This window comes from Stegodyphus dumicola, chromosome X1, assembly GCF_044657685.1.
Source record: "Stegodyphus dumicola isolate Sdum_Otavi_A_Nest chromosome X1, ASM4465768v1".
NCBI classification, from domain to species: Eukaryota; Metazoa; Arthropoda; class Arachnida; order Araneae; family Eresidae; genus Stegodyphus; species Stegodyphus dumicola.
Genome location: NC_140780.1, coordinates 236302454 through 236327055, shown reverse-complemented (window position 1 = coordinate 236327055; position 24602 = coordinate 236302454). Strand labels below are relative to the sequence as shown.

General features: G+C 32.8%; 2 protein-coding genes across 2 annotated transcripts in view; one reads left to right on the top strand and one right to left on the bottom strand.

Moving 5' to 3' along the window:
* Positions 1-10266, top strand: part of LOC118199728 (potassium channel subfamily K member 1-like) — a 124635-nt gene extending 114369 nt beyond the window's left edge. The window contains exon 5 of the mRNA XM_085807184.1: positions 697-10266. Within this exon, the coding sequence (XP_085663310.1) occupies positions 697-944 (248 nt within the window). The 3' untranslated portion in view covers positions 945-10266. The remainder of the gene's footprint in view (positions 1-696) is intronic.
* Positions 10267-10301: 35 nt separating this feature from the next.
* frtz (WD repeat-containing and planar cell polarity effector protein fritz) overlaps positions 10302-24602 on the bottom strand; it is a 40659-nt gene continuing 26358 nt past the window's right edge. Inside the window, exon 3 of the mRNA XM_085807182.1 lies at positions 10302-10837. The gene's annotated coding sequence lies outside the window, so the exon portion shown is untranslated. The remainder of the gene's footprint in view (positions 10838-24602) is intronic.

Sequence of the window (24602 nt, the reverse complement as noted above, 5' to 3'; positions counted from 1 at the left end):
TTAACAAAATGTTCAATGAATCGTAGACCTATTTTCAATGGTTTAAAAGCTACTTGAGCACAATATATTTCATGGTAATTCTCTGTTAACATGTTTTAGACATATGATTGTCATATTTACTCGTACTATTATTATTCATATTTAGTCTGATTTGATTATTTGATTCGGGTAAAATATGTTAAGGCTATTTGTCTAAAGTGAGGGATGGTTTCGTGAAGGATTTGATAAGAGAAACTGGCTCACGGGGAAAACCACGAAAACGCCGTCATATTTAGTCATTCACACGTTTGGTAACTTAGAGTGTGTATTTACAACTGCTACACCAGATATGATTTGCTATATTTAATGAACCATACGTAACACACCTTTAGAAAGCAGCCTCACACCATCCAAATAAATGCATGGAATCTCCTTTTTTTCTTAAGTGAAAAGGAAGCATTGCTCTACACGTGCATTTTTTGTTTTCACAGTTTATCACTAAGTTGTACGTATAAACTCAAAATGATGTTGTGTATTCAAATACTTCATAGTTTAAATACTTAAAGTAACTTTCATGTACTGTACAGCCAACGCTAATGTCTATTTACCAATATAAAAGTTTACAGAACAACGGTTGCAATTCACATATGCCCTAGCTTTAATTTTGTATATGTATTGCAACTGTTTTCGTTAAACTAATATTATGTATCTTTTCAGGTTATCTACTAGTAGGTTTGACATTTATGATGCTCTTCCTGGCGGTACTTTACGACATACCTCAATTAAATTTCGGAATGTTCTTTTTGATGAAAAGTGATGGAACATCAGATCCGGAAAAAATGAGATTACATCCATCAACGGGATTATATGGTCCAAAATACACGCAACATATCGATGAGCCAACAATTCGGCACGTTAAAGCAGTCCCACATCCACAATCTTCATCTCCAGAAGATAATCCGTAATTTCAAAAATCAGGAAAGATATTTCTTACTTCTGCGTGCACATACGTTTCAAAATCGACAGCCGTTTAATTATGTAAAACGTTATGGTGCACAGCATATCTTCGTGGAAGGAAAGCACGATTAATAAATACTTACACTTCTACAAATAAGATGCCATTTCTCTGAAATTAGGAGTTCAATTGCCGTGCTTTCCTCAACTTTAAGAACTGAAATTTAATTCAAAGAGGGAATATATATTCCCTTTAAGCCTCTTTGCAACGACTGACACTTCATTTTCAAGATATTTATTTGTAAATGATGCAATTCATTTTCATGCAAAATCTATGGACACCTTCTTGTGTTCATTGATGACCTATTCGTAGGTCTTATGTGCTTGGACAGCACATTACTAGGGACTTTTCATTTAGCAAGTTTTCAAATAAGATTTAAAAATGTTAAAATTGCTCTTCCAGGTAAAACACCCAGACTAGGAAAACATTAGCAGAAGAAACAAAGGACCATGAAAGTATTATGTTTCATATTAAAACATTACAAGAATTCAGATAATTTAATGTGTCCTTTATAGTCTTAATAATGCATTAAACATCAATATTTTAAAACAGTGTGCATTGTAAAATATTGAATGGAACAGAAAGTAAAGCGATAATTTTATTTTTCCGATAAATTGCATAACGGCCTTCTTTTCAAAAGTGAGATAAAAAATATTACATTAGCACAGAACCTAAGTTGGATTCTAATTTAGAATTAGTTCCTTACTCTTGACTGACCAAAAGTACTGAACTGTTAATTTGAACTGGCATTATTTGCCTTTGCTCGCAAATGGGAATTTAAATTAAATAAACGAGAAGTTTTATATATATATATATATATTTTATTCATAAAGATATATGACACACATTTCCTTAACCCTCCCCTCCGAAACAAAAATCTCGGGAAATTTAGATAATTAACAGAAATTAGATTTTTATGTAACCTTACATATGACATTTCCATTACTGCAAGAAATACTTTTCGAATCTGTCATCTTTGAAAGCTTCGAACAGTAGAATTTCTTTATTTTTGTATGTATCGTACACATACCTTTATCTAAACAATGATCGGGAATGTATTGCAGCTAGGAAATTGAATTTAAAACCGAAGAAAGGAAGCACGTAGAATAACGGATGAAAAGCATTATAAAAATTAATGCTTGCTAAAATAACAAAACAATTATCTGGAAGAGCTAAACAATATTTCCTTCTTGTATGTGTGTGATGTGCACTATAAATTTATATGTTTTCATGTCTTTTATCGGTGTTTCTTTCATAACTAAAATAATGCACAGCTAAAGTCAGAGTCCATTCAGAGCTTCAGTTCTCTTTGCATTATAAACGAAGACTGATGGAAACTTTCCTTTTCTCGTGCATGCATGTGCAAATTTTTAAGTGTAAAGAATTAGTGATATATATTATGCCTTGTAACAGAACTGCAACAAGGAAAAATATATATGCTGAATTTATAATTTATATTCTAAATCAGCATAATTTACATTCATAGTAAAAGACGTTATTTGCTGTTTGTTGTAACTTAAGAAAATTATATATATATATATGATTGATGTTGTTCAAATAATGTGAAATTTTTAAAGTTTATGGACGTTTCAACTGTATGTAATTATAATAACTAGTCAACTAATTTTTAAAGCTTCGCAAAGTTAATGCAAAGCTTTAATAACAACTTGTACAAATGTGTTTAATATTCAAATCTTCCTCAACACTAGGGAGAATTTTATGCAATAAAATAACAGCACATCGAAATTCATGTAATCAAAATATTTCTTATTATAATAAATTAATAACGGAATTTTTTAATGAAGTAGTCTCATTCAAAAATTGGCAAAATTTGGTCTCTTCAGAAAGTCAAGGTGCTCTGAAGGTCAATTTGTGTGGTCACTTTTCCCTAACTAATTGTAAATGCATCTACTTTTATGATAACTTGCCTTACAGAAATTAAAGAGGAGCCTTGTTTTGTCTAGACAGAACCTCTAAGAACACCAATTAAAACAGAACTCTCATAACAGAAGATTATTCCAACAGTAATTAGACTTTTAGCTTTGTAAGTACAGTCCAATATCTTGTAACTCAACGTGTTTATATATTGTTACAATTGGAGATTTTAAAAAAATTAAAAAGAAAGAAAGAAAAAAAGTTTCAACTTTGTTTTTAGAAGCTGGAAACGTTTCACAAATATTGAACCATATTTTGACTATACCCTATTATAATACTTATTCATGAGAAGTGAAAATAATTGTATTTGCTTTTAAATTTCTATATCTTGTCTTCCATGCTTTTCTGGTTATTACAGAAATCCCTGTCTACAAAATAAATAAAAGAGTAGCTTATGGGTAATTTTAATATATAGATAAACACACATTAAAATAAAAAATGCCACAAGCTGAAAATCTTAAAGCTACAATGACAAAACCATGGAGAATCTTACTTTATCTGAGAACGTTCAATTCAAAAGCATGCATTCTAAATCAATCCATACTCAATTCTGGGATTACATAACAAAACTTTTTAACGTCTGTTTAACAATGAAACATTAGTGAAATTTAACGAATACAATATTTGAGGACATTCTGCAGAGTACGACAGAATCCACAGCCTATTAATAAAGAGAGGCCATAAGCGAACAACTACTCTTTATTTGTTCTCTATGTCAAATGAACATGTTACATTTATCACATTACACACAATGTTACATTTATCACATTTATCAGTCACTGAGTATCTCATCTGTGAAATGGTGGCTCCCTCCATTCTTCCACACTGCGCTAAAACCTCGTTAGTGACGGTGGCTCTGATTTTGTCCTCCAGTTTCAATAGTGTAGCACAAGTTTTATAAAAAATCTAGCATTGTAATCTTGGAGTACTTCTATGTTAAAAAATTACATGACTTCCTTGCACCGATTAATGATACACATTTTTTGCTGCACTAGAATAATTCGCGAATTATTCAAACTTAATTAACCCATCTCTCAAGGTAAGTTAAAAATGTAAAAAAAAAAAAAAAAAAAATTACAAATTTTTTAAATCAAATATCCGGTCAATTTTTGTCGTCAAACATCTCGCATTTTTATTTGTTCATAACAAGCGTAAAACTTTTCCATATATAAGTTAGATTTCGCTGTTTGTCGAAAATTAATTATCATTATTTTTTTTTTAAATTTGAAATTGACGAAAAGTGAATATTTTTGTTATTTAACATACTTTCATAATTGAAAGTATATGTCTATGACCAACGATTGTGAAAATAAAAGATGGGTAAGGTGTGTGAATGTATGTATATGTACAGGGTGCATAGAAAAGTCCCTTTAACCTAAAAATTCTTGCGAATGGACACAGTTACAGCTATGCAGGTGAGGTAACAGTATTGCAAGAGACTGCGCCCAACCTAATGCAAACGACAGCAGCGCCCCAAGTGGCAAAATTTGGAAGACAGGCATTGCAAATTGAAAATGAAAAGAGATAGAGCAAAATTTCCAAATAGAAAGTTTTAAAGCATCGATTAATTAGTACGAAAGGGCATTTGGTTCACACAGATAAGATAAATTGTCGCCTGCATACCCAAAGATGTCCGCAACTAATGCGCGATGATCCTACTCTCCATAAATCTTGGTCTAGAAACGAAATCACTTGTCAACAGCTTAAAAATATCTTTGCTTTTAAATTCCAAAAGCTCACAGCCCAGTCGACAAGTCTCACCCATCTTGTTAATCTTCCCACTGTAAATACTAATCCCATTGTTAATATCTCTAACATTAATCTTTCAGAGGATCAGAGGAAAGTATTAAAGTATAACTTCAACATTTCAAAGACATGTGAAACTTCAGTTCCTCAAATCATTGCTCCTGTTGAAAAAGCTTTTAAATTCTCCAAAATTTCAGAAATAGAGAAAGATACAATCCGCCACTTAATTACTCATTATTATTATTATTCACGTGTTCCGCTCTAAGACATTTCACGGAAGGGAGGGATGCCTTTGTGGAGGACTTTCTAATGGAAACAGGCTCGTATTGATGTGTTACACATAAGGAATACCACGAAAACGTCCATGCAGCCAGCCCTTTCGCGGCATACCGCTTGGCCGCTGGTGGGCCACTTAATTACATATAACATGAATTTTAATTACAAATCATTTGTTTAAAGGGAAGAGAACGCCTATGTGAAATTCATTCTAACCCTAATATTATTATTCCCAAAGTTGATAAGGGCGGATAGATTGTTATTATGGACAAACATACATACATTGATGGAATCACGAAACTAATAAATAAAGGCCCATATTGTTCAATCCCTCAACTTATGACCTCATGAAATTTAAAACAGCTGTTAAATTTTTTCATATACTTCCAATTCACTTTAATAAATCACATATGTGATTTGCTAACCATGCTACGGAAGTCGTCGATAAACTTCAAGATATTTTTCCCTTGCACTCAATTATGGCTTCATTTGATTTAAATCACTATTTTATAATGTTCCAGTTGAGCAAGCACTAAAATGTCTTGAAACTAGGTTTCGGGAATACAGTTTACCATAAACACTTTCCTGTTCATTTATCTCACCATGCTGAATCATGTTACCAGGCTAAGCAAAAAATGGCTTCTTTTTACTTTTATGTATTTCACACTCTTAAGAGTTTGTTTCTCTAAATCTCTGCTTGCTTATGAACTCAATTATTTGATATCATTTGCCATCGACAGAGGAATTTCTTCCATGGTCACTGATAAAGCCTTTAATAGATTTTCATTTTGCCATCATAAAAGACAGTCCACTGCATAGAAATAGCATTAATAACCTTTTCTTTCTTCCATTTCATCCTTCTATAAATTATAAAATTGCCCGGATTTTCCAGAAGTACAATTTTGAACTCATTTTTTTCATTTTCTTAAAGATTTCATTTCTGTCTTTTAAGGAATTTATGGCATATCTTGCCAGTGTGGTCTGAGATACATCGGCAAAAATAAAAGAGCGTTGAAGTTTCACATCAAGGAACGTGAATATGAACGAAAAGAATATATTAACAAATCTTCTATAGCTAATCATAACTGAAAATTTAATCACAGTTTTCAGTTTGGATCTGTAAAATTATACAAAAAGCTTCTTGAGTTGGTGAATTGGATTTTCCTGAAGCTTATAACATTCACAAAGATTTATCTTGTTTAGTTAATGACTTTAATTCTGATCCAGTCCTCCATAATAAAATTCTATTAACTTAGCTTCTCTACTTAGTGCTGTTAACCGATGACGTTGTCTTCTTGTTCGCTTTACTTCTTTTCTTTTGACATAAATGGCCCTTCACTCTTCCCTTCTTAGCCTCTTTCAGAACATCTCTCAACTTGGAACCCATTCATGTAACTTTCAGCATGAAGCCTACTCCCTGTATAATACATCTGTATTCAAGTATTCCTTCTTAGCTTCCAATGAATAGGGTTCTGAATCGATAAAGTCTTAATTAAAATCTGACCAAACACAAGGTGTTTGTAGCTTTGGCTTATTTGATACTAGAGATATTCAATAAAGAATTTGACTGATAAGTTTTGGGTAAGAATCGTGTTGCACACGTACATAAACTAGAAATATATTTTTGAATAGCACTATGTTTGCCATATTAATCAGCCTTATGACAGTGCAGTATCATACTTTTTATGAGAATGAAAGCAATTATTGAAAGTAGATAATGCATTTGTCATCAGTGAAACTGGGAGCTGGGTTAAACAGCAGTGGAAATATACAAAATGATCCAGAAATAGTTCAAAATATTTAAAAGGTCAACTCACCTTCAAAATGCTCTGGTATAGCTGTGATTAAATGCATTGATATTTGAAGGTTTTTACTGACCAATTTCATTTCAGTAGAAATACAAACTTATTTAAATTTTCATAGTAACACCTTCATTTCCATAAAGTAGCATAAAGGTATAATTTATACAAATCAGATTACAAAATTAAATATGAAGTTTTAGTTTCTCATACATCCCTTATGTTAATATATCTTACCCTATGTTTTATAAGAATTAAAAAGTAGGGGTGAAGATAGCCAAAAAAATCACATTTTCTTAACTAAAAGCTATTTTCTTCTTCATAATTTTATAAAAGGAAGAAATTTTATAACACAACTTGGAGATTTTGCTATTATATACAGAAAATAATTATACGATCTCTCAGTTCAAACGGTAGACCAAACTTTGGAATGTCTCAGAATTGTGCTTTTGCCTATGCCTTTTAAGGCTGTTTATTTAATCCTTCAAAATTCTAACCATGGTCATTTGTGCTCCTCCATCCATGGGAGATAAAAAACAAATTGGGATCCACAGGAAGAATAAAACTGATTCAGTTTCCAGGACATATTAAAGATGAGAATGTAAGACATAAGTATATACTCTACAGGCATAGTCATCTCTCCTTCGAAAAAGCAGCTTCAAACAGTTACTACAGTCAGATGTCATGCTATTGTTTTTCCTCCCCAATGTCTACTGCCTCCTATAAATTACAAGAATATATTACGGTCAATGAAGATACAATAGGTCTGCAATTTCTTCTACTTTAAATTCTTATAGAGGGGAAATACAATTATAATTCAAGTAGCTAAAGAAAAAAATTTGCTTCTTCTTGAATTCCAAGAGACAGTTTGCAATGTATAGTAAGAAGAGTTACATAGAATGTGTAGTGTTGAAAACAGCAGATAGCTATAACATAAGTACATCTTTCTGATAAATTCATTTGAATCCAGCAAGTTCTTCCTTTATCCCTCCTTTGAAAAAAACAATACGCCATATAATTTTCCCTCTTGATTTTCAGATGGTAAAATTAGTAATAAACAGGTGGAAATCATGCAATTAAAATATGATATGACTTTTAAAATATTATATTTCTAGCTAAAATGAACATGCATTTGTAAATAAAAAATATATAATTCTTTCATAAACACTGCTATAAAAGCGAAATAATTCATTTCATCAATTTCTTAAATTTTATGAAACAATTTGCTATTAACCATGACAAATATGAAAATGAATGTCATAAACATGTCATTCAACATTACATATTCTATCATTAAACTCACATTTATTGAATGTCTACTTTTTATTAATAAACACAAAATAAATTAATATGTTAAGGCCAAGATTTTAGACTTTACCAAATTAATCTCTCCAAAATAAAAAATAATTTTAATGTGTTTTCCTAAATTTTTAAAATCAGAATTCAAGATTTTAGAATACAGTGCATATTATACTAATACAAAAATATTTATTAAAGAAAATTACTTCTTATCAAATAAAAAATATAACACATAAAAAACATACTTTTATGCAGCAAATATTTTTCAATTTCTTTTTAAGTATTCTTAGACAATAGCAAATAAAATAAGTTCTATCTAAAAATAAAAGTATAGGATATAGGTAATTCATTAAGAAATAAAATAAGCATATATATCACTGCTAAACCAGCACATTTCCAATTATTATTAGATTTTCTGCTACAACTAAGGGTAAAAATATAACTAAAATTAAAGTTTTATTAATTTATCAAAAGGAGATTGTTCAGTATAATAAATAAAATCTCAAAACTTCTATATTCATTTCATTACAAATACTTGAAATGAAGCTTAACACTAATTCATGTATGAATAAACTAATTCTTGATATTGAAATATTTGACGATTCTGAAAAGCTTAAAGGAAACAATACGGGAACTTGAAATAGTTTCTGGTATTTAAGATTTTCAAAATGTAAATTAAAAAGAATAGAGAGTAGTTGTATGATGACAAAAGCAATGAACGCCATGGGATTCTGACATTCTAAATGCTGTGACTCAAGAACAGCCTATTCAAAAGCTGGGGAAAGAGAGTAAAGATAAAGGTAAAAAGCAAGGAGTAGTTATTTGTGTGAGAGTAGAACATGTAGGCCAGCTGTTATACTCTACAGATCAAGAAAGTTAATTCAAGTTTGATAATGATATAGCTTTGCAAAGCATTCATCATCTATAATAATAAAAGCAAGTGTAATGTGTCTGTCTGACCGAGCTCTCCAGCCAAATCTATCGCACGCAGGGACCTGGAATTTTTTATACGGAAGCACAAAGGGGCTGGCCACCAGACCTCGAAGCCCGATTTTCGATTTTTGAATTAGAAAAATTTTAAAAAAATTATTTATAATTAATTAATCACGGCTTTTTTGACTCACTGATATTATTATTTGTTTTCAAATAACGTTCGATTGTAACAATTGATTTCTTTATTCTAGCGTTAGTTTGCTGTTTTGACGATACATTAAATCGATTAATTACAATTCATTTCTTTTTTGTAGCTTGTGGGGGGGGAAGAGAGAGAGACAGTCTACATGTCCTACACTACTATTCCTGCGCTATTCACTTATCTGCATTTTCTAAATGCACGGGCAACGCCGGGCGGGTACACCTAGTATAATATAAAAGTATATCAAAATTTTTTTTTTTTTTTTTTTTCCCCAGATATACAGCAAACGTCTTTCTGAGAAGAGCAGAATATTTACATAGTTTCATTATTTCAATTTAAGCATTTTAAATAGGTACAGTTTCAAAAGCATTCTTTTCTCACCTATCTATTTTTGAATTTTCCTTAGGTTCCATTTATTACAAGCATTTAAAAATATATATATAATTCTAAAAGCATGCTTTTCTCATCAGTTTAATTTTGAATTATCCATTGTATCCATTAATTATAAGCATTTTAAATAGGTATAATTAAAAAAGCACACTTTTCTCATCTATTTTTGAATTTTCCATGGTTTAATGTGATGACAAAAATATAAATATTCAGTAAAATAAAAATATATTAGCATTCAGTAAACTTTGAACTTCCATGACAGCAAATCATTACCAGTATACACTAAGGATTAAAATAGTTAATAAAAGCAAAAGTGCATAGTCTTGGCAACTTTTCACCAACAAATTTTCAGAAACTAGAAATTCAATGTGTTTACATTACAGTACAGTTATTCAAACTTATGACCTTGATGGTTTTGATACATCTTGAGTTAACACAAACACTGCTAGTAAGTTAAAATGTGTTTTGAGTTAAAATATAAAGATGCACAAAATGTATTTGTGAAAGTCATATGTAAAATTATGCAGTAAAAATATATATTTTTTATGGAAAATTTCCTTGATCCTTTATGACTTTTTAACACTTGGGGGGAAAACTTTTATTTCCCCCTTAGGTATAACAATGTGGCATCAAAATATAAATGTGAAAATTCTGATTGTTTGAAAATATAATAAATATATTTAATAAACTGACTATGTGTAATTAATTAAAAAATTTAAAGAATGAATAAATATAACCAGATCTTTATTGAACAGTATTTACTCCAAAAAATAATTTATACATTTTACAACTACAATTTTCATATTAACAAGTACAAATCAAGAAAGCTCTTTATAATTACATTTTAAATGAATATTATCACAGACATTAATGAATGTAATGAATATATATAAAACAAATGCTATAATTACCACATGAGGAGGAAAATATTATTCAGGTAATGCTGAAAAATAATTTCCATTAATCACAGATAGATTCAAGGCTATCACTTTGTATTAGCTAACATTATTAAAATGACTATAATGCATAGCTGCCAACCTTGAAATATTACAAACCAGGAGTTTCCGGAGAGTTTTCTTACAGGATGACACACCACCATTCTAACTGACTTTAAATTTGCTTTATAATTCATGACTCAGGTTACTGAACTATTTATAATGATTCTAATATAAAATATATTAACATTCAATAAAATATTCCTCATTTTATGTTCTTTGGCTTATTTCATTTTCTAATTTTCTTTCACTTTTACAGCGAGAAAATCTAGAGTAAGAAAGAAAAACAAACTACTTTCAAATGTAATGAAAATAAAATTAATAATTAATGCAGATACTATTATGTGGATAAACTCAGTAATGTACCACACAGTCTCAAATTACATGTGGGCTAAATGCACAATCTGGTAAAACTGATATCAAAACAAAACTTATAGAGTAATAAATTGCAATTATTAACATGCATAACATTTATATTACACTCATTCTACAATAATTTTTACTTTTTTACTGTTATTCTCAGGGAGTTGGCCAGCTATCTATAATACAATACAATCTGAGGTCCATGAGTTGAAAGATTTTTTAAAAGCCTTTTACACAAAAGTGAGGCAGCTCAAATACAAATTTTAGAATAGTTATGGTATCATTGTTTATATATATGTGTGTGCATACATGTGTAAGATAAAAATATGAAAGTGTCCCCTTTCTGTCCTAAGAATAGTAACTATTTATAGTACATCATTTCAAAATTAATCTGCATCATGCTAGATCAAAATTGTTGTGTTTTACTCGAATAACTTCCTAAACTGGAACCACAGATCTACAATCAAACATGTAAAGAGTATTTAGCCACATAATCTTTTCAAAACTTCCTGTATGGTATGTTTCAAAGTAGAAACCTTAAAAATGAAATTCCAAAAATTTACAAAACTATATTACTTGGAGAGAAATTCTGTATGCACAATCTCTTCTTTCACCATGTATTAACAATATTTAAAATTTTATATATTATTTACATGGAGTTACAGAGGCCTATTTTTGGGGTGGGAGAAAAATAAAAAAAAAAAAATTCTGTATAAATTTATGGTAACTGCTTCTGCAGTTTCCTATATTTATAAAAGGCTTCACGATAATATTCTATTTCTAGAAAGTGGAGGAGACTTTTACCCACTATTCACATTCTTGTTGATAGTTTTAAAGCAGAAGCCTTTAAAATGAAATGCCAAGAAATAACAGAACTAGAGTACTTGGAGAGAAATTTTGTTTAAAATAGCATTCCAAGTTAAATTCAATAATAATTAGCAGTTAGTATTAATGCAATATATACTGCAAAACTAAATATAAAACTTGACTCAAAATGCATCAAATATCCCTTTATGTTAAAGTGCCACAGCTGGTCAACTAATAGCTTACATTGACATTTGAAATTAAAGTATTCAGTAGAGCTAGCAAGAATAAAACTCCAGATGCAATGATAAGTTAAGTTGTTAGTATATAGCTGAATTAAATACACGTGTAATCAGAAATTAAAGCAATCTACAAGTCACTTGACACAGAAGAATGAATGCACACAAGTTAGAACGAGTGATACAGAGCAAGATAAAATTTACACTGCCTTTTTCTAAAGATTGCAGTATTTAGCCTTTACTCTGAAACAAAGTTCTAAAGTTATTTGAGGTACATGTGGAGCTTCTAACATTATGTTTTAGTGAGTTTATTAAAACATAAAAGCAAACAGAACAGACAGATTGTCAAAGCAGACTGAACATCTTCTATAATTGGTTTACTTTTTACAAACTTCAGCATTACAGATAATGATGCATTGTGTTTTTAAGGAAGTATTACTAAACTATGTAGAAAAATTCCTTTGATTATAAAGGTTGCAATTGCAAATGACATGCTTAATTTTATCATAGAAAGTTAATTTTTTAATATTTTTTTACAGACTTTATTTTAGCCTATTTCAGTAAAAGGTCTGATTTTTATTTTAATAAAACATAATTTATACTATTGTCAAAACTACAGGAATTAGGAAAAAATTTCTGCGAAATTTGCATGAAATACTGAAGGTGGGTGCATATTTGAAAAGGCTAGGTTTATACATCCTGATAATTTTAAAGTTAGCTCAATGATTCCCCTACACTGCATTATATTTAAAAACTGAAATGAAGTTTGAATTGTTAATCTGCAAATGAAAGCATAAACTACACCAAGAAACATGCATATTTTTTTATTAGGGAACATCATAATGTTTATTATGCTTAGATGCTTGCAATCTGCCAATTTCACCATAAAAATGCATTAAAGCATGCACTACCTACTTATTCCATATATAAGGTTGTTCAATAAGTTCGCGGAGTGCCATCTATTCGTCAATATTAGACCTAAAACTTCGATGCCATTTTCATATTTGTTCTTTCTTAGGAACACGTTAAAAGTTTCATTTCGATCTGTTAATTTATTCATTGTTTAACCGCCCTTTATATCTAACGCATTGTGCCTTTTTTCAGGTATGGATAAAATTGAGCAACGTACAGTTATCAAATTCTTTGTAAAGAAAGGTTTAAAGGCAACGGAAATTCATACCGAAATGGTGAATGTGTTGGGTGAATCTGCTCCTTCAAAAACAATGGTTTGCAAGTGGGCTAGCTTATTCAAAAGTGGTCGTACCAGCCTTGAAGACGATCCGCGAGAGGGACGTCCAAAAACTACATCAACACCAGAAATCATCGGAAAAATATAAGATATGGTATTGGAAGACCGTTGATTGACTGAAAGAGATTTAACAGAGGCTTTAGGCATTTCATTGGGCACAGTCAGCAATATTTTGAGTGTTAATTTGGGTTTCAAAAAACTCTGTGCAAAATGGGTGCCGCGTTCTCTAACGATGGAGCAAAAACACATTCAGATGCGACTTTGCCAGCAACATTTAGAGCGTTTTAAGAAGAATAAAAGCAACTTTATCCGTTGGTTTATCACAATGGATGAGACTTGGGTCTACCATCATGATCCTGAATCAAAACAGGAGGCTACGGAGTGGTGTGAACCCTGTTAACAATGCCTTACTTATTTTGTTAGTATAATTTAGCTACTTGTGTATGGCAACAGTAGGAGATATTCAAGTTTGAGAACGATGTAACGAAGCGAGGAGAGTCATTGTTTCTTTCGTGATAATAAAGTTTGTTTTCGTTGAAACTGATTCTATTGTGTAAATAATCACCGCAGTTATAGTGTTTTAATAATAGAGACTATCTTTAAATCTATGATGTGAGTCTTTAATTAAAGGCTACTTTGCTGAAGTGTGATTTACGATTATAAATACTGAAAGCAGAAAAAGTCGGTGATACTTTTTTCTAGTAAGCTTTAACATTTCTGGCGTCCAGTTACAGGACTATTTACGTATTTAAAGATGTTTTAAGTGATAAAAGGTTTTAAAAAAGAAGATTTGAAACAAGTTGTGGAAGAAATCGGTGAATGTTTACCAATAACCGTTACAATAGCAGGTTTAAAAGAAATTATTTTAAACAGTGCAGAATACAAAAAAGATCCTGAATTTGTTCAAGATTTACTTGCAACTGCTATTTCGGATCGAAAATTGATAGAGCAAAGACAAATTTAAAAGGATAAGCTGGATTATGAGCTTCAAAAATTGAGAATAGAGCAAGAACTTCAAAAAAACAAAAATGGATTATGACCTGGAGTTGGCAAGAATCCAAGCACAGAATCAAAGTGAGTCATTTCCGTCTATTTCTGTTTCTGATGTAAATAGTTCGAAACGAAAGTTTACTTTGCCTAGATTAGAAGTTAGTCAATTTGGAGATGATATTAAAGAATGGCTTCCTTTCTGGAGCCAATTTGAACAAATTCATAAAGATAATGATATTGCCCCTGAGGATAAATTCCAGTATTTAATTCAAGCTACTGTGTCGGGTTCCCGCGCTAGCTGTCAAGAGTTTTCCGCCTATCGGTGCTAATTATGAAAAGGTGGTGGAAAGCTTAAAATCCCGTTTTGGTAGGGAAGATATTTTAGTCGAAGTATACGTAAGAGAATTATTGAAATTAATCGTAACTGTTCATACTAAGGAAAAGTTTTCATTAACTTCTTTGTACGATAAACTTGAATCTTATTTACATGCTTTGGAAACATTAGATGTGACAACTGATAAATGTGCTTCTATATTATATCCAATGGTTGAGTCCTGCTTTCCAGCAGATTTTTTAAAAGCGTGGAATCGTAGTAATTCTTCCGATTCTAAAACGGAAGCGAAGGATCGATTAAACAATTTAATGCAGTTTTTGAGGTCTGAAATAAAGTGAGAGGAAGGAATATGCTTAACTGCAGCTGGTTTCGGTTTGGGGAAGCATCAAGATAATAATAATAAGCCAGTAAAAAAGAAACATTCTAGTGCAGAATGTTTACGTAACAAGACACCGACAGCTGCAGCGCTGTTAACAGCTGAATCTGTTTCCAAGGCTAAGAAATCGTGTGTTTTTTGTGATGGTAAACATTTGAGTTCTGACTGTTTTTCCGCACAAAAAATGAGTTTATTGGAGAAGCAAAAAATTTTAAAAGATAAGCTTTGCTGCTATGCTTGTTTATCATCTGGCCACACAGTCAAGAAATGTCGAGTTTTCTTAAAGTGCTTGATTTGCTCTAAAAAACATGTGCCTCTTATGTGTGATGTGCTTGATACACAAATCAAAGCTGTACAGCCGAAAAATGAAGAAAAACCGATAGAGGGCGAAATTAACTTGTCTAATTTCAAAAGACATACCCCCAGAGTTTTTCTTCAAACTTTGAAAGCGAACCTTATTTCTGCCGGTACACAGAAGACTGTAAGATTACTTTTAGATTCAGCTTTGCATAAATCATACATTTTAAAGACTGTAGCCGAAGAAATGAAATATTTGCCAGTTCGTCAGGAAAGTATGGTACATTCTCATTTCGGGGGTGTTTTGACAAATGAGTTGAAGCATAATTGCTATAAAATAAAATTGAGAAGTTTGAATGAAAAGTTTACGTGCAATTTCGAAGTCCTAGATCAAGCTACAATTTGTGACAATGTTCGGCCTGTGATTAAAGAACTAGAAGAAAATGGCATAATTTTAACAGATGTCGTGGTTAATTGCGAAACCATTCATGTTCTCGTCGGAGCCGACATAATGGGAAGGTTGTTAACCGGAAATAGGAAAATTTTGTCTTCGGGTCTCGTTGCTGTAGAAACTAGTTTACGATGGACATTAATGGGTAAGGTGCCAGTAGAAGAAGCTCCTAATGAAAACTTAGCAAAGGCAGTGACATCAATGTTTACAAATGAAGCTGAAGTTTCAAGTCTATGGAGATTGGATTTAATAGGGATTAATGATCCTGTAGAAAAGAAATCTAAACATGAGATTGATCTTCAGACCAAAGAACATTTTTTAGAAACCGTTACAGTGAATAATGATGGTCGGTATGAAATTTGCTTACCTTCGGCTGATGATAAGTCACCTTTACCTGATAATTTTAGTTTAGCTAAAAAGAGGCTCGAGTACACTACTTCAAAACTTTTAGCTATGAGTTTGTATCAACAATATGAAAATGTATTTTTAAGTTGGATTGATGAAGGCATCATAGAAATTGTGCCGACTTCTGAAGTGAACTCTTATGGTAATTACTTACCTCATCGCCCTGTCCTGAAGGCAAGCAGCAGTACCACACCTATTCATCCAGCGTTTGATGCTTCAGCAAGGTTGACAAACCATCCTTCTCTAAACCAATGCTTGCAGTGCGGTCCTAATTTAATTGAACTTATTCCAGACGTCCTACTGCGATTCAGAGAGCGGCGATATGGAATCATAGCAGACATTAGAAAAGCCTTTCTACAGATAAGTATTCGAAAAGAGGATAGAGACTACCTGCGATTTTCATGGTGGGAAAACATGGAAGAGGGAAAGCTCAAACTTTTTCTACATGCCAGACTTGTTTTCGGTGCAAAATGTAGTCCTTTCCTTCTGGCTTCAGTTATTGAGCACCACATTGAAAACAGTGAAGATTTTGAAGTTGCTTTTAAAAGGAGACTCTTGCAAAGTTTCTATGTCAACAATGTCGTTACTAGTGGTGACACTAAACAACAGTTGGAAAAGTTTGTTACCGATTCTAAAGTATTGATGTCCAAAGGCAGTTTTGACCTAAGAGGATGGGAATATTCTGGCGAGTTCGACGGAATCAACGATAAGAAAGAAACACAGGTATTAGGTCTGCTTTGGAATAAAGAACTGGACACTCTGAAAATCCATATGGGATGGTTGAATGGCTTTAATTTGGAAAAGATAACAAAACGAAGCATGTTATCTGCCATTCATAAGGTATTCGATCCTTTTGGTTTTTTCTCCCCCGTTATGCTCTGTCCAAAAATAATGTTACAAAAGGCATGGAAGAAAAGTGTCAGTTGGGACGAAGAGTTGACTGGCGAACTTCCTAAAGATTTCTTACAATGGCTTGAAGAATTAAAATGCTTAAGTGAGATTGAAATTCCCAGATTTATTCAAGTCACTTTCGAAAATTTCAGTAGTTGTGCCCTTCACACTTTTGTTGATGGCAGTAAAGACGCTTATGCAGCGGTTACATTTCTAAGGATTGAGAACAACGATCGAGTTGAATTGTTTCTTCTTGCCGCAAAATCTCGAGTTGCTCCTTTAAGAGGGGCCACTATCCCAAGAATGGAGCTTTTGGCAGCCGTAATTGGTGCCGATTGACAGATTCAGTAACCAAAGCCCTTGGACGGGAAAGAATTAACAAATATTACTGGAGTGATTCCACAACAGTGCTCACATGGATTAAAAGAGATGAAAACTGGTGTGTTTTCGTGCGAAACCGTGTTAAGGAGATCAGAGAACTCAGTAAACCTTCAGCTTGGAAGCACGTTCCTGGAGAAAGAAATCCTGCTGATCTGCTATCCAGAGGTTGCAAGACGAAATATCTAATTACATCAAGATGGTGGGAGGGACCACACTGGATGAAAGATCTCACCGAATTCCTTAATTACGTGGATTCCTGTAACCATCATAGCTAAGTGGCGACCGACGCTCGTAGCTGTGTAGACTGCAGTTTCACGTGCTCCCGCTTGTATTGTTGTAAGTGTCGTTTAAAAACAAAAGTCGATTTCAATTGTATAGCACAAGTTTCAGCAACATACCGCGAACACAGTGCTGCAAATCTTTAGTTTCTACGACCATTATTTCAGCAAATACTTAGTTTTTATTGTTCTCGTGAAACGCGGCCGATATTCCTTTGTTTGTGAAAGTGGTTAAGCGAAGTGCCAAGGATCACAAGTTATTTATAAAATTCTTCCTGTGTAATAGTGCTGCCGTCTATAAAATTAATTGAACTTTTTGATTAATTCACATTCCCAGAATACCTATGGATGCCATTTGATGTTATTATTTCAAGCAATTAAGGAAGTACAGCTCATTAAAATTGTGCCATATTCAGCTCAATTAATGCAAGTTTTTCCTGGATTATAACTTATTTACAAGACTATCGACGCTGAAATCGTACTCAAGAGATAGGCTCTTAAACACTTTATCTTCGTTGAAAATTTCTTTCCCATCCCTTCTTCTGAGGCATTTATTTTAATTATTTTACATCATTTAACGTGCAAGTGCGTTCCATTTCTCCCGTCACCTTCTACAGGGAGTTTTTTTTTCCCACATACTTGCCCCCGAAACCAGTTGGGAGGCGACCTTGAACTGTATCTGTATGCCCACGACCGTGCTCTATTGTTACAGTTCTAATAAGAACAGCGCCCTTTCAATGCACATGGCTTTCTCAGTTTCATCGGCGGAGCATTTTTGCCCAATTTCAACAATTGTGTTTTAAATCTTTAACCAAAGTTCTAAAAGGATAAAAGCACTGAATGAAACGGGGTTAAATACTGCATCTTCACAGATCATCACATTATCAGTTTGATACCATGCGCTTATCTTTCAGTTAATAAATTATTGAATTACTATTTTTATTCACTTGTAAGCAGAACTCTGCACAGTTTACCAGTTTTCACGGTTTATTTATTAACTCCTGCAGTTTAGTACTGTAAGAAAAAATATACTTTTTCCTAAAATTCATTTTAATATTATTTTATTTTCATTGCAATTATTCTTATTATTATTATCTGGTATTTAGAATCGTATGTACATGTGTTAATGTAACTAGTGTGTCTTTTCATACTTATTTATACTCCCCTATCCTATCACATTGTGTTTTATGTATTTTGCCTAACTCTGAAAAGTTTTTACATACTGTTGTATCTGTTTTCTAAGTATAATACTGATTACTTAACATTCACTTGCAGAAATACCTGTCTGAATAAGGTTTAGGACTCCTCTTAATGACTTAATATAATGTACGTCTGACAACTCACAGTTATCTAATTAATTAACCTTTGGTTAAGACTTGACATAATATAGTATTACCAACAGATAATTCTGTATTTTTATTTAATTTGAGTTTCTTTCTTTATATATATATTCTTTTTCCTAAGAAACATTGGAACTGCATAACACCTGAATTTATAATTATTTTTGTCAGACTTTATGTGAGTAATAGCATTTATTCTAATAAGCAATTATTCACTACTATTTACTTATTTATGTTAACTTCATGTACTAGTAATTTTCTGCTCTGCTTATGAATAATTTCTGATTTTTGTCATTTTTGTTTTATGTGAGCTATGAAATTGTAAACTATTATCGATGGCTTCTAAAGATAGGTCTTCCTCACCATCATTATTAAACATCTCCCATTCTTTAACTAGCAATTCTGAAAATGCTGATTCCTCCAGATTGAATGATATTCTACGAATTACTGATAAAATTAAAGATATTCTAAACATCGGAAAAAATAGAAAACTTAATACCCAAGAACATAAAGATATTTCTGGTCATTTAACAGCTCTTCGTCAAATAGTGGCAGACCAAGAACTTACTCTAGCGAAGCACGAAGGTACAATTTCGGAACTGAGAGAGCAACTGTCTCTTCAGCGTTCAAATACTACAGTTATCTCTGAAGTAAAGGAACATTTGCAGCAACAACAACACGAAGTTAAAAAATTATTCGAAACAAAGTTTCTAGATCAAAACCCAAATTCCTACGCCGTTGCTGCCGCCAAAAACATTTCTTTGAAACAGACTCCAAAAAGTCAATTCAGAGATCATATTCTACTCCTGAAACCTAAAGATTCAGAGAGAACACCTGAAGATATCAGACACCAACTAAGTTCGACACTTAATCCACAAAAACTGGGTATTCATATCAATAATATTCGTACTACTAAGTCTAACGAGCTTTTAATTGGTGTCGAAAAGAAAGCAGACTTAGAACACTTACACCGCTCAACCGTTGAAAATTCACAACTACAAGCCTCTGTAACTGTTCGTACTTCAAAACCCAAAAGTACCAAACTCATAGTGTTTAATGTACCATCTTCAGTGGCTGCTGAAGACATCAAATCGGCTTTTCTGAAAATTACATCAAATAATAATCTTGATATTTCATGTTCTCCAGTTCACCGATCTGAAAATACAAATAATTGGATTGTAGAAATTTCTTCAGATTCTAGTGACTGTTTTATTACTTCGTCAAGAGTCTTCATTGGATTCAACTCGTGTTCCTTCCGTCCCTACATTTCACTTCCCCGTTGCGTTCACTGCCAGGGTCTTGGACATAATAGTCGAAGCTGTCAAAATCCTCCCTGCTGTTCCATCTGCGCAAAACAACATTCCCATAGAGAGTGTACCTCAAACGTAAAACTCTGTGTAAATTGTGTGCGAAGTAACCAAGAAACTGGTTCTTCGTTACCAACTGATCACGGTGCTCATGAAAGAACATGCCAGACGCACAGGAGTCAGCTCAACAAATTATTGTACCCGGACAAAGCCACAACCTCACATGTTGCTATCATCCATAACTAATAATTCTTCAGTTGATATTAACATGCAAGAGCGCAATTTAAAGAATAACGCTTCAACTCAAGATTATAACGTGGACAGTAATGTACAAAATAATCTACCCCCAACCTTGCTAAAAAACTCGATTCCATTTTCTTCAATTCGTTTTCTCCAAATCAACTTACAAAGAGCAAAAACGGCTTCTGATCATCTAGCAGAATTCTTAACTCATAACCATAAAGACTTTGTTTTAATCCAAGAACCCTATTGTATCGAAGGGAAAGTAAGTAGCATTCCAACGTCTTGGAATGTCTTTCAATATTCTCCTCAGTCGCCCAATCAACATCCCAGAGCAGCTATCATCAGTTTTAATCATAGCTGGCACCCAATTCTAATTACAGCCAAAAGAGACCTAGTTACAATCAGTCTTAATAGTTCCAACTCTCAACTTCTTATTTCAAGTATTTATGCATCTCCCTCCGAGGATATTTCCCCTTTGCTTCACGATTTAGAATCCATCTTGTTTTCCTTCCGAAGTCCACACATAATTTGTGGAGACTTCAATTCACACAACCAGCTTTGGGCTACAATTCCACAAGTCCAAGAGGAAGGGCCCTTGAGGAATTCTTCAATTCACATAATCTTGTCATTCATAACCAAGCCTCGGATTTACCTTCTTTCAAAACAATGTATGGGAGAGGGTGGCCAGATCTCGTAGTTACTTCCCATCACCTAATTAATTCGATTTCGAATCGCAAAATTGAAGAAGACAACTCCCACTCAGATCATAAATATATTACTTTTAAAATCAAAGAGAACTCAGAATCAGTTTTAATGAAACGTTTTAAAATTACTAAAAAGAAAGAAAAGAACTTTATTAAGCAAATTCAACAATCCGCATTTCCAATGACTTCTTCCTTCCAACTAAAGAAGATCTAAATAAAGCTACAGAAGATTTTATAAAACAAAATCCAAGAAATATGTGAAAATACCTTTCCAATACGATCTGCAAAACCTTACTTTCATCATATAAATTGGTGGACTAAAGAGTTACGCGTTCAAAAGCATAAGGCGAGAGCACTGAAACGGAAAATGAAATCGATTACTGATGATGAATTAAGACACCAAGCCTGGCTTAAATTCAAAAAAGAAAATGCAAACTACAAAAAGATGATTCTCGAATCTAAATTAAAAAGCTGGCACAACTATTGTTCAAACAATAAAGAAATTTATGGCACCTTATACAAGATCGCCAGTAGTAAAATATTTAAACCGTCACAAATCCAACTTCCCTCAAATTTGCTTTCAAGTTCTGCTGAAATTCAGGATGCCACTCTCTCAACCCTAAATGAGATTCTTGACTCTGTCTTTCTAAAAGATGATCCAGCTGAAGATTCGCCTACTCAAACCAGAATCCGTAACTGCGATGACATTCCACAAACAGACAACGATATTCCGTTCTCAAAACAAGAAATAAAGCAAATAATTAAAAACCTAACTTTAAAAAAGGCACCAGGCCCAGATGGCATCAATAACCACATTATAAAATTAATCAATCAAGCCCATCCTGACATAATCTGTAGTTTTTGCAATCGATGTATAGAACTCTCTACTTTCCCGATTGCCTGAAAATTGGTAATATAATACTCTTCAATAAGAAGAATAAAAGCTCCGATGAACCTAAATCTTATCGTCCGATAAATCTTCTTCCAGCCCTGGGAAAAGTTTTGGAAAGATGTCTTATTGGTCGTCTAAAATTTCATGTTTACTGCAAAGACTTAATAAGCAATAACCAGTTTGGATTTCGAAGCCTACTTTCAACAAGCCATGCAATTAATTCAGCTCTTGAACAAGTCAGAAACAATAAAACCAACCAACTTCATTCTGCAATAATATGTCTCGACTTAAAATCAGCTTTTGATTCTTTATGGTGGCCAGCAGTTTTACAAGCGCTGCATTCCTTTAAGTGCCCTCAAAATTTATTTCTAATTATTCAAGATTACTTCAGAAACAGGAAAAGTATGATTCTTTACAACAACACTGAAATTGTGCGTAATCAGTACGAGGATGTCCTGCGTTCCTTTAAGTGCCCTCAAAATTTATTTCTAATTATTCAAGATTACTTCAGAAACAGGAAAAGTATGATTCTTTACAACAACACTGAAATTGTGCGTAATCAAGTACGAGGATGTCCTCAGGGGTCTTGCATGAGTGCAGATCTCTGGAATATCAGCTTCAACAACATCATTGCCTATCCATGGCCAGATCACTCTAAAATTGTAGCTTTTGCAGATGATGTAGCTTTTATTACAAGTGGCCGTACCAGAGACATTTTACAGAATAATTGCAACGAAACACTCCAGTTATTTAACCAACTTTGCAAAATTCAAAAACTACAAATTTCACATAGTAAGTCCCAAGTCTTAGTGATCCATAAACCAGGACAAAATATAACTAAAGCTTTAGTTCTAAAAATTGACAATCAAAAGATCAAATCTGTGAACACAATTAAGTACCTCGGTTTAACAATCGACAAGAAATTCTCCTGGATTCCTCATCTACAAAATATTAAACTTCGTACAACATCAATAGCTAACTGCCTACGACGTATGCATGGATATAACTGGGGCTTAAATCCCCATATAACACGTATTCTTCTAAAAACAGTCATCTCAAAAATGGTAAATTACGGAGCCGGAATTTGGGCACAACCAATGACAGTAAGAAAGGTGAAATGTTTAAATTCAATTCAAAGGCCTTTTACTCTTTGCATTACTCGGGCGTATCGCACAACTTCAAATATAGCACTTGATACTCTAGCTGGTACTCTTCCATTATCAATCAGTGCAGAAATGGAATGCACCTATACGAAAGTTCTCCAACTTAACCAAGCCGCAGAATTCAACAACCAAACCTTTTGGCCATCCAACTATGAAAAGAAAATTAACCCCAATCTTATCCATCCAACGCTTCGCTTCAGCAAAATAATATTCACCACGTCTGAAGAAAATTCAAGTTCATCTCCAATTGCTTATACTGATGGATAAAAAATTGAAGGAAAAGTTGGTTCCGCAGTCTTTTTTCAAATTACCCCCTCAAATATCATCAAATGGAAAGGCCATCTCCATAATAATAATAGTGTTTTCCAAGCGGAATTGTCAGCTATAAAAGCAGCGATTGAAATAGCCATTCTCAAAAATCTCAACGAATTTAGCATAAAATCTGACTCCCAAGCAGCTATTCTAGCTATTAAAAATCCCTTACCTTCTTCTCCATTGATATCCGACATAAATTCTCTTCTTGGAAAAATCCCAAACTACAAAATTCAAATTTCATGGATCAAAGGACATAGTGGCCATTTTGGTAATGATCAGGCAGATGAACTAGCCAAAGAAGCAGCTATTAATCAAGATGGTACTGAAATCATCATTCCGTGGCCTCGCTCGAATTTCAAGTACCAACTAAAACAACTTGCTTCAAAATCTTGGCAAGATTTGTGGAACAATGCTCGCTCCACAGGGAAGACGCACATATAACTTGATGCCCAATGTAAGCTTAGCATCTCTGAACTCGAATCCTTCCCTAAATTACTTTATAACAGGACATGGACCCTTCCCCACATATTTCTACGCAAGAAATTTGGCAAATTCTGACATCTGCATATGTGGGGAACAGGGAACTCCTGATCACTACATTTTCTCATGCCCCTTAACTGAAGATATTCACATAAAATTCCCAAGAACTGACCTCCTGGCATTCCAAAGATTTTTAATTAAAGATAAACATCAATATCCAAAGTTTCAGAAAATTATGCAACGACTCTCTTCCTACGGCCTAGATCTCTGTCAAGTGTAAATCCACATACAGTTTAAACTTAGTGAACTTTTACATGCTGTAATTATGGACAAAATGGATCCGCTCATGAACTGAACTTTATAAACTGCAATAAACCAATATATCTGAAATAACCCATGGACACCTACCTCTTTAGCATTATTATAACAATTCATTTAACATTGTGTTGCCAGTACTAATTATAATTATCTCATTATGTTTATTTGTTTATTAATTATGTTTATCTCCTATTTTTGTTGCACCAAATCAGA